The following is a 16,396-nucleotide window of genomic DNA, read 5'->3' on the forward strand; positions in this document are numbered from 1 at the left end:
AATTTATGATTGATTTTTACCCCTGGCCAGAAATAACATAGTTGACTCCTGTGTGTTTTATTTACCAGTTTGAATTTGTAACTCAATTTCAGAACTCATTTGTACACAGCCATCATATGAAAAAAATAATCAAACTTTCACAGAAGACAAAGTACAAAAAATCACACAATAGATCTTATTATTTTGAATTTAATTTCTTCTCATATAATCTTATTTACACTGTATTTTCTCCATAGATGTTTTAGTACATAGTAAGTTCCAATGCTCTTGCATCATTACACAGTGAACTCAGAACCTAAAAAAATGCAGATTGAAACTATTCTGCTTAACAGTCATCAATCTACAGTAAAGCCCAATATTTTCCACTCAAGAGTTAAGATTTTTCAATTCATTCACATCTGTGGAGGACTAATAATGGTAAAGAGCGCTTGTTCATTCATGGCTGCCTTGAGGTTGACGACTAGTCGACAAGGGAGGGAAAAAAAAGAAGCTGGACAGATAAACAAACATCAGGGCTGCTAATGGGACTATCCTTTAAATTTTCATTAAAACAAATGAAATGCTTGAGCTTTAATTAAACCGGTCAAATTTAACTTTCCTGGAGCTAACTTTTAACATTGTCATAGCCCATTTAGATAGTCTATCTATGACCCCCTTTTCAAATAAAGGCTTCCTTCGATGGTCGATCCCTTTCACCTCAATGCACATACCATTTGCATTTATAGTTTACATACACTCAGAGAAATAATTGCATCATAATGCATGTTAAAAAGGTAAAGAATTTAATCAAAACCCACTTTGTGGATTACTTGAATTGGAAGTGAATTGACCCATCAAATCTGTGCGAAGGGATGAACAGATTAGTGAGAGCTCTTTGCGGAGCGTTTAGCAGCTTGGTCAGTAATCACTTAGTAATAAATAAAAAAAAAAAGATCACTTGATCAGAGTGGTCGCGGGTACGAACAAACAGAACAGGCAAAGTAAATCAGACAGAGGAGCAGGCTCATTTTGATCGTGTCAATGCGTAACGAGTGGGTGGTGGCACACCTTGTCCACCTCGCCACGCTGCTTCACATGCAACAACACACGTTCGTAGACACATTCGAATACGCAACAGTGGTCAAAAGTGAACGGCTGAGTAAGAGTCAGTCAATCAGGACGTCACACATAGAAAGTCAGCCTCGGCTTTGCACTTGATCCAGACATCATTGCACCGTGTCTGCTCGCAGGCTCGTGATGATGTGGCTGTTGACATTCCAAGGTATTGACATCATAGCTTGTTAAACCCAAAAAAGGTAAAAATGCTTCTTCAAAACATTTGAAAAATTGTTAAAATACTTTTTCTTTCATTTGACTTCTTCGCTGTGCTTCCTCCACATCTGCCGACACATTGCGCGACGGCGGCCATCTGTGTTCTTGTCTTGCGTGCCCCCCTTGGCCCACCCCCCCAGTGTGAACGTTCTGTGCATGTTGTGTACGTTTAAAAAAAGTCAAAGAGTCAAATGTGAGTGCAAGAACAACTGGGACTACGTCGGTTTGGTCAGAAAGGGCTTTCACTCGACAGCGAAGCCACACGTCTCCTCCACGGCAGTCAGCAGTTTCTCATAAAGTTTCTCATAAGACTCGTAGGGTGGGATGTCTATCCTGTTAAAACTAGACAAAGGAAAGCATGATTAGAGAAAGCAACCTGGACTTGTCTCTGAATAAAAAAAGGCATTTGTTGTGTCTTTACCATGTGTGCGCCTTGGGCAGGTTGTCAGTGTTGGCGTCTATCAAATGGATAGTAAAGAGTCTTGGTCCTGCAGAACCTGTAGAACCTTACACACATACATTCTAGTTATCACTGCTCTATTCTGATACACAGACCAACATTAAAGATTGCTTCATTACATTAGTTAACCATTTTACAGTTTCACATTGCTGATGCCATAAAATGTATGTATGTTACATTCATGCATTACATTTCTAATATACAATAACCCATCGGGATTGGGGTTAATGTAGACCAGACTTGGCCGCGATAAACGAAAATCCGTGAAGTAGGGTCACACTATTTAAAAAATAAAAAATATATATTAAAAAATGTAGTGAAGCTGTAAAAGTTAAAGCCGCAATTTTCGGGGGATTAATGTTCACTAAAATATGACAGTGAAATAAGAAAAGTTTGTATGTGTGTGTGTGTACTGCTGAATCAGTACATGACCCACCCTGCAGTGCTTTGAAGCCCTGTAACGGGACGCGGGTGGAGCCTGTGACAAACTGCAACAGGCGTCCTCTCCTCTCCTCACTGAAAGCCTCCACCGCCTGCCAGAACCACCGCACCACATTGCTCTCACTTGTGCAGTGCTTCAGCCGCGTGTTGGTCTTCCAGTCAGCTAGGTCGATTTTCCCCAATCCGCCGATAATCAGCTAATCAAGGGAATCCGAGGAAGAAATGAATGATAAATTGAATGAAAAAGAACACTGGTTCAACATCCAGCAGAACAAAGTGTTAACCGTAGTAGGTAAAAAGAGTGTACCTCAAGTTCCTTATGGTCGAAAGGTTTTAGGAGATGTTGCGGGATAAGTTCACTAAATCCTTTCTGAAGAGCCAAAAACTGGGCTTCGATTCCTCGCATAAACCTCCAGTTCACATAAAGCCTAAAGAGAATAGTCAACATGTTGAATACATATTTCTGAATAATGTTATCAATTTTCATAGACTATGGCAAGTAAGAATTAGATTTAATGGCTCTTTCATGTTTGTGGTTGAGTTCAAATTAATCAATTACATCATAGTTACATTTTCTGCAGAATTCTGCAGTCCTTAAACCTTTTTGTTTTATGCCATGGTCCATTTTTTTAAATCAACATCGTCAATGTAAAAGTGAAGTATTAAAATCAACATTTTGGTTGAGGTCTGAGCAGAAAGTAGACATCATCATAAGATATCTTCACACTATTATTAGTAATGATTCATTACCTTACATACTCCTTCTTGTTCTCCTCAGTGACCGGGATGTTACGGCCATTAGGCTTGAGTTCATGTTGTAAGAACTTTCCAAAGGCATTATGCTCCACGCAGAATGTGTGGTCGAGGACAGAAGTGATGTCGTTTTCTCTGCAGACACAACATAATGTTGGTATAATCAGTGTAATAACAAAATAGCATGTAGGTTAAGCCATGGCAATACAGCCAGTGAATTTAACCTAATCTTCCGTCCCTGATTTTTAAGAAATAATATAAAAAATAATAAGCAAATCAAATTAAAAAAACCCATGTGTGGCGTTCAGAAAATGCCTGTAATTTATACAGTACTCAGACTGGGACAATTTGGTAAATTTTGACCCCTTAAAAGAGAAAATTTTAAAAAACCCATCAAATGTAATAGTAGAAATACCAACATTTTAGGGGAATTTGCATAGAATGAACCATCTACTTTACTTTTCCAATTACTTCATCCATACTGATAATGTTATGTTTTTATGGATAACTGTTGATACAGCCAACTTTAATAATGAATTGATAGCAAGGCTTTGTTGATGTACTATATTGTACTGATCCCATTCCTTTTACTGATTTGGATTATGGTTTTATTCTGCATATAATATCAAGTGTGTGTGTGACAAATGTACCAAAATGAAGTCTGTAATAAGAAGTTTTGTCTAGGTGACTTGTGTGCAGGTGCTCTAACTTACAAAATCCAGACAAGACTCTTATGCAACTCTGGATCGGTGGTCTCCAGGTCATTGAGCTGAATGGGCTTTCCTAGCAGCTGTTTGTAGAAGGGCAGTGTGAAGCTCCCATTGATGTAGTGACCATGAAAAACTGCCAGTCCCATTACACGTCCCACAAAGTGGAAATATGATAGGTGGTCCTGACATATGCACAAAAGCATACAAATAAATTAATTGTAGATTCCTGTATGTTATTATTATTGAGTACCTACAGGGTTAATGGAGGAGTCGGGGTTGATCTGTAACGTGTAAATATTGTCTGTGGAGTACTGGAACAGGCCGTAATAAGGGTTCAACATTTCATGACACAGTAGGTACAGCCATTCTCTACAAAAAGCAGACAAACAACATTATTGAGGTCAGTTTCACACAAAGAAAACAAAATGAAAGAAAACCACTATTTGATGTGAGTTTGATCATTCAAGCAGTCATAGGCACTCACTTGTTTAATTTACTACGTATTACTTGCAATATCAGTAACCACAAGTACATTGCTTTCAAATTTACAATGGATTAAGAATCACCTTGCTACGCCACCATAATCCAGGCCCTCCTCTCCTCTGAATTTAACCATGAGACGCTTCTTCAAATCCTTGGGCCTCATCTTCATAATCTGCCGATATGACTCCTAAAACATGAGGTATTTAGATGAATTGATATACAGGGTAACTTGAAAATTCTCAACTTGTATTTATTAAACATGGCACCCTTTTTTATATAGCACTAATATTTATCCATGTAAAATGTAGAAATAGCTGGCTAAACCTTTTGCCGTTGCACTGAACTATCACAATAGCCTTTATTTTTGTAGCTATGAGCAAGACTAATTTCTTTAGTTACTTTTTTCTTCCATTTAAAAAGGCTTATTAAATATACTTTGAATTTGTTACTTTCTGCATTTTTTAACTTTACTGTTTTTTTGCGTATTTGTGTAAAATTTTATTATACATTCTCTAAATCTTTAAAATGATAGGAGTGCTTTGAAAATAGAGTTAAGATTAGGAAAGTAAGGGATAGCTTGCCTGAAATATGAGGCCATTATTGTCTTTGTATTAAAATGGTGGGTAGAAATGGGTGCAGTGTCATCATTTTTAAGATCTTATTTACCTTCTTTATATATGTAATATCCCATAAAGGTAATACTTATGAGTACTACTATTACTGGTATCACTGACCAACAGAAATTTCCTACTTTCTTTACATCATGTAAAGTTTAGATCCCCGAGTAAATGGAAAATACTATTTAAGCATCTAGCTCTATCTAGTGTTGAATATGAGAAGTGCAATTTAAGTTTCTACTGGTCATCTAATCCATTTTGACCGGGAATAAACAATCGTTTTCAATAAAGAGCAATGGTGCTCACCTCAAAAATCTCCTCCCGGGACACCTCGATACGACAATGACCAGCTTGTGGCTGCTGCAAGGAGAGCTCGTGGCGCAGAAGCTTCAACTTGTGAACCAAATCTCTCTCATAACGTGCTGCCACGTCACCATCCCCTCCGACACCACCACCTGTTCCTCCAAATCCACCTTCTTCAACTCCTACATCCATTTGGGGGACTTGTGATGACTCTTTTACTTGAGTTTGTTGGCTGAAGGTGGGGAGACACAAAAGGTGGAGGAAAAATCTACTATAAGCCCATATGTCCATAAAAAACACAGATTCAGTAGATCCATTGACAGTTCAGCATAACAGATTAGTGTTGAAACTACTCATGTTTTGTATTAGTGTTTGGGGAGTATTTTGAATACACTTGTACCTGATGATGGTATGTAAACGAGGGTCTGTGAACTGTGTGGTTCTGTTGTTGTGGTCCACGAAGTAAATGCGTCCCGACACTGTGCTTCGGACTTCCCAGCCCACTGGCAATGGACCAAGCTCCTCACAGCTTACACTGGCCAGGTCCCTTTACCAGTAAAATGCAATCATATTACTTTCATGATAGTAGAAACCAAACTCAAACAAAATCTTTTACACCTTCAAGAAAATCTCTGACTATAAAGGATTTGCAAAGAAGTATTAGAAAGGGACAATTTGATTCATGATTGCTCATTTTTCCAATTACTAGTATTGCCCCAATGTCGATACACAAGCACTACAATGACGTATCAGGTTCTGTTGTTGTACTACAAAATAACGTGCCGATGCTGCTTAATAAGTACTCTTCCAGATATAGTTTCAAACTGCCGGTTAGTCTACTCAATATGGGCTTCATCTACTACAGCTGCCATGAAAAAAGCAGCACTTGCCCTTTTCAAGAGGATGATAGAGGTCCAATAATTTTTTTGAACGTTCATTCGCTGCCAGGCCTGCCATTTCAAATAGATTTAATGTCTACCGCCTATCATGGTGGCCATTCAGTAAATAGCAGATGCTTTGACATTGTTCAAATATTATTTAAAAAAATTGTGAAGAGAAAAATATAGTAAGGCCTTATTTTAAAATCCACACATTAACTTTGTTGGGAACGTCGTCGCCTCGACCAATATGGCTGCACTGAGGCCATTTTGGCAGGGGGTTGATTTCTTTTTCCTCTTTTTCTGTTAAAAGAAATCAACTTAATCCTTATTAGATGTCCAATTCATTTCAAAAACAGCCACCATTAGTCTAATTTGGACATAAGTGATCTCCAATTCATGCGAAAAGTCCAAAGGTAAAGTGCCACATTTGAACTATAGAGATCACCCTGTCAAAAAAATGTTTGGAATATGAATATTTCTTTATGGGAATGTTACCTTGGTATCCGAGGGTCATGCCAGGTGCTAACGCCAGTCTGTGTGTGAAGGAAGTACACCTGACCCTGCACTGTTGTTCTTTGCTCTGTAAAAACAAAAGAACATTAATGGTCAGATCATTTGACTGTTGATGTAGTGACCTAGTTAGAAATGTCTGACCATATCCTTCGGGTAAGTCAGGCGGTTGGTTCCCATGGGGTCTGTTTTGAGGGGTGTGGCCATGGCCTCGGGAATCCTGGGTTCGGATGCGCTGGGATTGAAGACGATTATCTTGACTAGGTGAGTCGAGACGGCAATTCCCACCACCCGCGGCACCAGTGGGATCAGAATAAGGCAGTGGCTCTTCACTGAAACACCCCTCTAATACGGGCCTATATAAAAAAATAGCACAAAAAACCCCACAAATATTCACAAAATATCACAACCTAAAAATACCCAAAATAGCAGTCACATTTGACAAATAAATGCCATATGTTTTGGACTATATGTCACAGTGAAATATGGATTGCATTTTTAGGGGAATTTAATTTAATAAATTCCAAAACAGGGAAATGTTATCTTGAAAGGCATTAAAAAGAAAAAATATATAATAAACATAACAGAGGCAACAACAGGTTGAATGTAAGGTTTTACAAAAAAAAGTTTTAAAAGAAAGTCATTACAATTATTTTTTTCTTTTATTATTCCTTTCCCAATTGTTTTTATAATTTACACGGGATTATTTAGCTTCGCCGTGACGACCTCTGAGAGGAGAAGCCAGAAGTCCACTCATCGCCAATGTTGAAATGATCATCACATGCCTGTTGCAAACCATTGCCCCTCAGTGTAAAAATAACATGTGAAATAATATAATAACAATCACACCCCCATCCAAACTATTAAAAAACCTTGCAAATTATAGTCCAGAAAATAAGGTAGATATGTAATTTCAGGAGAAATTGCATGGTGATGCTTTGCTCTTCCATGGGTCAATCGTTGCCTGCCAATAATGGTGCTAGATCATTTTACCTGGAGCGGCGGATGAATGTTTGCATTTAAATCTATAGGAAGTGAGCTTCTAGAGAAAGAACAAAGCATCCCTTTGCATTTATTCATAATACCCACCTAGTATGATATAGTAAGTCATACTGAGAGCATTTGGATGCAAACTCACCCATCATTTTCCAACAGACCTCGACAGTCCACCACAGGTCCTCCACTACCTATGCGGTCTCGTGTCTGTAAGCTCACTTGATAAAAGAAAGGAAAATGTATTTTAAATGTCAGCCAAAGAATATTTTGGGATGGCTGCACATAAGGACGTACACCTAGGTGGAAAAGCACTTTGTGTGTAGTAGCCTCACCTACAATTTGCCCCCTCACTGCATCACTGTCTGAGGGGTTCAGTTTACAAAGGTCTAGCCGCTGGTCTAAAGAGAGCACAAAGTAGACAAATTGCATTTTTTTTCTTGCGTGGATAGAGTGACTACAAACAGCATTGTGAAGAGACCAAATAGCTCACATCCTGTGTCTTTTAGTCTGCTGATAGCATTTGAAAGAAGTCTAATGCAGCCCAAAAAGCCTGCTCCCTGCCGTTTATGGATTTTCTTGTGGTTCCATATGCTGATGGTGATTGAGTCGGCCTTTCCAATATAGCTGAAAGAAAAATGTTTAAAAAAATATTAAAGGTGTGACAATATATCTATTGGTATGGTGAGATATCATGTTATTTTGTAGCCCAGTAGGTCATGGATATACCCCTGCAAAAATCCTTTTATAAAGATGTTACTGTTTAATAAAGGAACCAACAGTTATCTACCAAAATCATCCACTGGAATAATGTTTGGTAACCGACTGACTGAAATGGACATCTATCGCTGTCAATGGCGCTCAAATATGAGCATTATAGCCAATCCTCACAGTTTAAATGAATTAATTGGACATTGTTGTCAATGGTCATCAATATGTTAAGAAAGATAACCATTTATTTACAAGCATGATGAAATAATAAAGAATAGTAAGTATTTGCAGAAATGCTGCATTGAAATATTCGCGTACTGGTGAGGAAGACTAATTTTTTGGGCAAAAAGTTTACCCAACAATGTAAAAATTGGGATGTAGCAGCTTGTTTTTCTTCTCTCAAATTCATTTCCTGACCCATGTATTGCTAATTGTGAGATCATTGTCATCATGGGTTTTGGATTGTATTGGGATGTGTCAACAGGTTATGAACTAACAAATATGATGCCATTTTTTTTGAGTCATACCCTGAACAAAAAAAATCCAACATAACATCACCAATTTAACATGAGTGAAAAAACTACTGAAACCCATTTATATACCACAACCATGGGTGACAAATGAAATAGAATCAAGTAATTTTCAAAGCAGAACTAGCAGATGGCAAGTGCAGGTAGCTGAGGCACAAACTGTAAGAATTCTTGTGAATAGGCAGAATTACACTTACAGGTCGTAGTGCTGATTCCATTTGGGGTCCAGTGTGCTCTTGACTGTGTCTGTCGAGTGGCATTGACCTGATCCGTCTACCACAACCTTGGCAAAAGGATCTGGTAGACCTTGGTGCACAACATCCACAAATGTGAGCATTCAACCTATTATTTCTCAAATGTTTTGTCTAATATAACAATTAGCTGTCAAAACAATACCATTGTGACCAAAATTAAACAGCCAAAGTTAAATTCCTAAAAAGTATATTTGAGCCAATTTAGTGCTTAAATGCACAGAAGACACTAGTTAATTGTATTGTTCATTTTATTTATATTTATTTATATAACTATATATTTTTTTTAAGGATTTTTTTCTGAACCTTCTCATTTGTTGCTGTATTTTAAATTGAATAATTTTTATGTACTCCTCCAATGCTTTATCTATATTTTTCAAATACAAATTCAGGCATCCTTGAGTAAAAGTATTAGAAGTAAAAAAATACATCCTCATTTTTCTGAATCCAGTTAACAGAATTGAAAAAAAATTAAACAATACAATTAGGCTTAATTTGTCATTTTAAAGATTTCAATGAGTATTCATGTCACTTTATCATGCTTAAATTCTTTAACGGGCAAGTGACCTTTTAGGGAGATTAAAATAATAATAATAAAGAACTGACGTCCACATAAGCAACCATATTTTGGTTCATGTCGGCCACAATATTAACATTTATGATACGACAAGTATGAGAAACATGACCCAAAATGTGATGTCCATATTTGTGAAGGCTAGTTCTAAATTATGACTATATAATTTGATCATTCATAATCATCGTTTATATATATATTTTTTACGATAAAAAAACTAACTAATAAACAACAAAAATGAAAATGAAAATGAGAAAACCAGAAATACATCCAAATAATTTGTAAAATATGTTTTTTCCCCTCCAATTAAACTGAAAGAAAGTCTTAGAATGGTCATCCAATCATTTTCCCCCTCCCATCCATTAAGTCAAAATAGGTGCCGATTAAAAGGTTAAGAATATCTGATCTAACTTATTAGCTACCAAATGAAAGCATAATACTGGACAAAGAGTCCCATTGAATCGACTTATGCTCTACAGACGTCATCATGAAATAAACTCAATGTAGTATATGCAAAACAAAAGAACAACTTACGAAAGAAGTCTTTCTTTGCGAGGTTCTTGGCACATAATACTGCAAATACAGAGACAGAAGATCATAAATATGGAGCACGCACACCAAGAGATAATTTCACATTGTGTAGGTTGCCACAATACCAAACATTTATAAATAATGCAGAAGCAAAGGCGTGTTTCGGGATGACAGTAAATACACCCATTCAGACACCCACAATAAGAGTGGGATGAACCTTTAATTTCTTCAAAATTTTATACAACGCATAAGTAGATACTATACGTGAAAAATGGCCACATTGTGGCAGAGCAATCTCATCATTTATTGACTGACCAATTGATTTGTTACACCACCTGCAATGTTATATTGTCCCATGGCTCCAATTAAAAATGTGGAATGCTTTAGTTTGGCCCAGACATCCGTTAAGGAATTCAGTCGACTGCAGGTTTAGGATGTGGTGACTGTGGTGGCTGAAATATGTCTGCTGTGTCCTCATCTACTTCCTGTGAATAACCCACGGAGAATGGCTGCAAGATATCTTTCCCCTTTCCCTTGACTCACACATTCCACAGTAAAACATCACTGCCACTACGAAACAAATAGAATCACATTTCATTTATCTACCCTCAAACGTCTGCCATACTTTCTCCCTCCCCTTTTACTTCATCTCTTTTCAAACTTTTAGTCTTTGTGGCACTTAAATGTGTGACAGCCAAGGCCCTTCCAGGAAATTCCACTTTCTGCCAAGGTCATGCTTGGTAAAGACAGACATGCACATACAAAACAGTCACTCTATTGGTTCTCCACTTCCCCACTGCTATTTTTCCCCTTTGGCATTCAAACTTGTTCTTTTCTAGAGAACCTGAGAACTGGCGGGAAGCAGCAGCAGGGCAAGAATCCTTTTCAACCGCTCTTCAGGGAAACATCAGAAGAGTGAGATTGACAAAAGTGAGTTCTACTGTCTCCATGTGCCACTGTGGTCTCAATATCCTTTTTTGGTACTCAAATTACATGCTCTATTCTATTCTTATCTTATTTATTTTTTTGTAAAAGTTTAAATGGTATGCACTAATCCATTTTGTGCCTTCAACGGCAAACAGTAAACAAGGGAAATGCAGAAATATCCCTCATTACTAACAGGAGTAGTGCAAAATCATATTTATCCCTTGACAAACAATTTCTGGCAATGCGGTAGTGCAAAAGCAAACAACTGTGTGTTAATACTTTATCCAATCAAATATCATCCTTGTATATGGATAAACACATTTCTGTATTGATATTTTGACCTCCCTATTGTGTTTTAGGTTGGCTTTTATGAGGAACTGTCATTACTTACTGTAGGATTAGTAGGGGGAAAAAATAATAACTAATGAATTAAAATTATTTGCATCTAAACAATGAGATTGGATTCAAACAAACAGACAAAAATATGCATTACTCAAATTTATGTGCTTCTCTTTTAAACAACAAATTCTGTGTACATTTGTGCACATGTTGCAGGCTGGGGAAGGGCCGTGAGAGGAGGATTTAGGAGTATTAGAAGTACTTAGGTTCCCTACTAAACATTGTCTTCTCTTTCTTCATCCACAAGGTACTTGATGTGATTTCTATTTATTCACTCCTAAACTCTTAAACTTGTAATTATTGATATTTTTACCTTATCTCTTACTTTCCTACTCAATCTTCTGACTCTCCCGTGTTGAATGAGCCAAAAAGTGGACAAGGCAAATACTTTTCATCAAAATCCAAGCAGCACGTGCCGCCTGAGCAAGCAAACTCTCAGCCAACAATGTTTTGCGTCGTAAGCCTACAAACTTCCTCCTTTATTAGACAAAACAATCCTTTGTGCTACCTTTGATCTAAAGACCCTCTGCAGGTTTTTGACCTAAATATTCACCAATTTCACATTACAATGCCAATGTCATATGTATTTTAATATGGATTCTGTGGTACTCTAGTATGGCAACCTCATGTATTGATACCGAAACGCTGTATCCGAATACAATATTCGATTGCCAAAGTATTGATACTCAGTTATTAGTTTTTGCTCTCTCACAGTTGACCAGATTATGCAGTCAGGGGGTAACTTTGATTTTGCAATACGCTTCATAGTAGGAGAGGATATTTTTGAATTGGCGGCCATTGTTGGCCCAATATGTTAAATTATTTTGACTGTTTTGCCCAGTCAAAAATTAAATGTAGTAAATGGAAAAACGAGCTACTACAGCCAACCCTATCTGTTTAAATCAATTGGATTGGAATCAATGAATGAATTTGGGGTCATGACTTATTTATTGTCCTTGTTTTTTGTGCCTGTTCATTTTAGGGCATTTGTTGGTCACTTCCAGTTGATTTTGGGTCGCTGTCTATTGGTTTTGCAAAGTTGCCAACCTCTGTCGACCCCATTTCAAGAGTACCCTAGTCTCATTTCAGGAGTTTTATCTTTTCATCAGGAGTGAATGCAAAATCAATATAAAATATAACAAAAAATAAGTAAAACTAACGTAGGCGACAACAGTAAACGGTGGGTCAAATACAGTATGTAACAAAGTCAGAAGGGCCCAGTTCTTTGTGTGCTTCTCACTGCCACAGGCCCACAAGCCTTGTGCTAATAATGCAGGCCAAACATCCCCTCAGCCTGACAGACTCAACAAAAACACATCCAAAGCCATTAAAAAAAAGTATTATATACTACTTCCATTGGTTCAACACACATTCCTCCGCCAATTAGAATTCCCCTCATACCTGGAAGGGTGGGATCGAGTCAGGGGCTATAACCTTTGTTTGCATTCAAGCAGAACTTATGGGTGTCTGTCTCTATCACACACACACACCAAACACTTTTTAAGGCACTTTTTTTCTATCAATCGGGCATATCTGGATGAGAATCCAACTTCAGTTCATTTAACTAAATTTTGCGTGTTATTTCCGTACTTTCATTCATTATACTGCCTTAAAAATAATGTTCATTTAAACATTAAATGCTGGGTGCCCATTAATGATGTATAGTTTGTATAATTAGATTACTGATTTAGAACATTTTACACTTGAAAATCAATACCAGAAAAACAATACTCAACTGGCATGGCTAAGTAAACATTCATGCATTTGCTCTTCCCAGTCAAAATAATTTGGGGATCTCACAAAATGAAAAAAATAGCCTCATTATAACAGGAGTAGTGCAAAATGAAATTCAACCAATGATGACAATGAATTTCTTGTGAAATCTGAAAAAAAAACCTAAATATCAATACTTCTGCAATATCTGGATACAAAATTCCAGTAAGGATACATCCATACTTTAGAGAAACCTATTTGTGAGAGAGCATATTTAATATATAGTGGCAACAATAATCGAATTGAATAAGCTTATTTCACCACCATGGGGCATTAATAGCAAAACTTCAGAAATATTATTGGGTGCACCTCTCTGTCCTTTTGCTATGTATTTTTTGTGTTAGATTCAGTGGTCGAAAAGTGGGAACTTCTCTGCGGACCTGAAGACAATCAGAAGCAATATCCTACATTTAAAACAAGAATTTACCAAAAGTTGAATTATTTTTCCCCCTGAACAGTCACATGTACTGTATTTGGATAATACATATGAACAATTGCATCTCAGCCAGTGACCTAAGAAAAAATAATGCATAACATTAACTACAAGTAATGCATCTTTGTTCAACAATCCATAGCAATAAAGCAATAACCAGAGCAATTAACCCTTTGGTTGTCATTTTTGACAGCGATACATGGACAATCCACACGAAATAGGATGTTGGCAGCAAAATGACAACAGCCAGAGTTAATGATTGACAAAAGTCCATACTTACCTTATACGTTTCTGTGGCATCTTTGGCCAGGGGTGTGCACAAGGTTTATTTGTCATTCGGGGTGTAATAATATATCGATGTATTGTTGCACTTAGAAAGATATCTCTAAGTCAGCAATATGTTCCTATTAAGAATTGAGATCGTTATAAAAATACATCACCATTTAATAATAGAACCAATAAGTTGCTAGCAATATTTTTCACTTGACTTTCTAACATGAACATTCTCGGTCAGTGTACCCAATTTAACCCAACCTGTCAATGGCAGCTAACGAGTAAAAAACAACACACACAAAAATGATGCTGTTATGTAGCATAGCTGGATTTAATCACAAAAAGATTCATTGTAATAATCTCAGTCTGTGAGGACAACCCATTTCCTATGTCTCCAATGATGCAAAATATAGAGATGGTTTATTATTCAATTCCGATATAGCTGTTTTTGTATTGTAGAATATCATAGGTGGATTTCTAGACCCGTGTATTGATATGTATTAATATAGAATAGTGCCAAGGCGGCAAGTGGTTAGCACGTCGGCCTCACAGTGGGGGTCCTGGGTTCAAATCGCCGGACCACCGATTCAGGGTGTCCCCCACCTCTGGTTTGGAATCAGCTGGGATAGGCTCCAGCACCCCCTGCAACCTTAATGAGGATAAAGAGGTTCAGAAAAAGAATGAATGAATACTAGTGCCTGATCGCAAATCCTATAATATCTGGATGTAGCTGCAGATTTCGACCGCTATTTACAATGCAAAATCTCTCACCTCATTTTCTGAGGGGTGCTGGAGCCTATCCCAGCTGACTCCGGGCCAGAGGCGGGGGAGACCCTGAATCGCTGCCCAGCCTATCAGCAGGGCATAAGGAGAAGGACAACCATTCACGCTCACACTCATACCTAGGGGCATTTTAAAGTCTCCAATCAGCCTATCATGCATGTTTTTGGAATGTAGGAGGAAACCAGAGTACCTGGAGGAAACCCACGCAGGCCCAGTGAGAACATGCAAAGTCCACAATGATGGACATGACCTAGATTTGAACCCAGGACCCCAGAACTGTCTGGCCGACGCGCTAACCACTTGCCCCACCGGGCCACACAATGCAAAATGGTTTCATTAAATGTGCAATCATCCAAGTCTTTGGTGTTGATCGCTCAGTTTTGGCATCAGGTGACCGAGAAGTCTGTCCCGAGGCATAGAGAGACATTTCCATTTGAATAGCGGCCCCAGGGAGCCCAGTGGGGTCACACCGGCTACAGTGAGAAGCCATTGTTCCAGCTGTGTCCCTGTATCAGAGGGACTCCTTTATGTGCTATGTAGGAGAGCTTCAGCGTCCAAAACAATCATAAATGGTTGAATCAAGTAGCCAAAAGACAAATAAAAAAAAGGACAAGGCGGTGAAGGATAACTTTGCAACTGCAGTCTTAGCATTACCAGTTCAATCGGTTATCATGATTAAAAGAACAGACCGCTGTCAAAATCAGCTCATAACGATAAGTTTGTACTGTCTACGATGAAAATGTGGTTAACTCTAAACCTTGTGTTAGTTAGGGTGTTGGTTGGTTAGCCCTCCTCTGATGGGCGTCGCTAGCAAGCATTAGCGGTCAACGTTAACTACAGTGTTAGCTAGTGTTAATAATTCATCGCGTATTAATGCTTCTGAAGCGGTTATGTTTCCAATGACTCCAACGGCCAAGAATAGTCTTTTGACTCGTCCACAAGTTCCACGGAACAGTGAATTATTTCTTTGGTTAGCATTGCAGCTAACAGACTAGACTACAGCACTAAAACCGGACGTTTAAGGCAAACTGCACACCTACAAAGCTAGTACTTAGTGTTGTCATCTTACGCTTATTCACCACAACCCACAGACCGCAGTGCGCCTAGGTTACACGTTTAAAAAAGCAGTGCCATGTCTTTTAGTCTCAGTTTTTTGTCTACCTGTCAGTCGGATTTTGATGCTGGATCCGTTCCTCCGAGTCCCAGGATTCGACATCACTCCGTGAAAAGCGATCCGACAAACTTCCCCTTCGGATCTCCTTAACGAGACCGTTTCACGACTCGGTCGGATGGTGAATGTCTTCAGAATACAAACGCGCCGTTGGTTTTTCGGTTCTTCATGGATGCGAATGTATTTTTTCCTCGCCAAGTCCTGAGCTTCTTCGAGATCCAACAACACCGGAGAACATTTTCGGGCAGGCTCAAGCACGCCGTGACGTCACAGTCTTAACTGTACAGCCGTACGTGCTCGCGTCCGCGGTGCGCGTGCTCGCGGAAGTCCCTAGTATTCAATATAATTTTTTTTTTTGATGGGGCTATTTTTTATTGACAGTATACATAGCATATTTTTATTTTTTCACGATAAATTATGACATGGAACATGTCATGATTTAACATTTAGCAAGACGTTTAATTATAATTCCTTCCTGCTAATAAATATAGATATATATGTAGACCTAGATCTATATTATATATACTATATATATAGACCAAGATCTATATTATATATACTATATATAGACCAAGATC

General features: G+C 38.0%; 1 protein-coding gene across 2 annotated transcripts; it reads right to left on the reverse strand.

Annotated features, from left to right (window-relative positions):
* Positions 1–173: 173 nt before the first annotated feature.
* Positions 174–16,084, reverse strand: smurf1 (SMAD specific E3 ubiquitin protein ligase 1). 2 transcript variants are annotated; one of them, XM_077734050.1, is made up of 18 exons: positions 15,809–16,084; positions 10,063–10,101; positions 8,901–9,009; positions 7,956–8,089; positions 7,798–7,863; positions 7,608–7,683; positions 6,614–6,825; positions 6,455–6,539; positions 5,479–5,625; positions 5,082–5,310; positions 4,242–4,345; positions 3,930–4,044; positions 3,679–3,857; positions 2,963–3,100; positions 2,520–2,640; positions 2,208–2,409; positions 1,733–1,808; positions 174–1,653 (listed from the first exon to the last, which is right to left on the reverse strand). In XM_077734050.1, exons 1-18 carry the CDS (start codon positions 15,861–15,863, stop codon positions 1,554–1,556), a joined length of 2,187 nt encoding a protein of 728 aa, XP_077590176.1. In that variant the 5' UTR covers positions 15,864–16,084; the 3' UTR covers positions 174–1,553. The 2 variants fall into 2 exon arrangements, with proteins under 2 accessions (XP_077590176.1, XP_077590175.1); XM_077734049.1 differs by having other exon boundaries at positions 1,733–1,817.
* Between the last annotated feature and the right edge of the window lie 312 nt (positions 16,085–16,396).

Source organism: Stigmatopora nigra, chromosome 15 (assembly GCF_051989575.1).
Source record: "Stigmatopora nigra isolate UIUO_SnigA chromosome 15, RoL_Snig_1.1, whole genome shotgun sequence".
Taxonomy (NCBI): domain Eukaryota; kingdom Metazoa; phylum Chordata; class Actinopteri; order Syngnathiformes; family Syngnathidae; genus Stigmatopora; species Stigmatopora nigra.

Coding starts and splice junctions, on each gene's coding strand:
- smurf1 (XM_077734049.1), bottom strand. CDS start 15,863: ATGTCGAATCCTGGGACTCGGAGGAACGGATCCAGCATCAAAATCCGA. Junction 7,684..7,797: donor AGTGAGGGGGCAAATTGTAG/GTGAGGCTACTA, acceptor TCTTTTATCAAG/TGAGCTTACAGACACGAGAC. Junction 4,346..5,081: donor CCCGGGAGGAGATTTTTGAG/GTGAGCACCATT, acceptor CTCATGTTTTAG/GAGTCATATCGGCAGATTAT.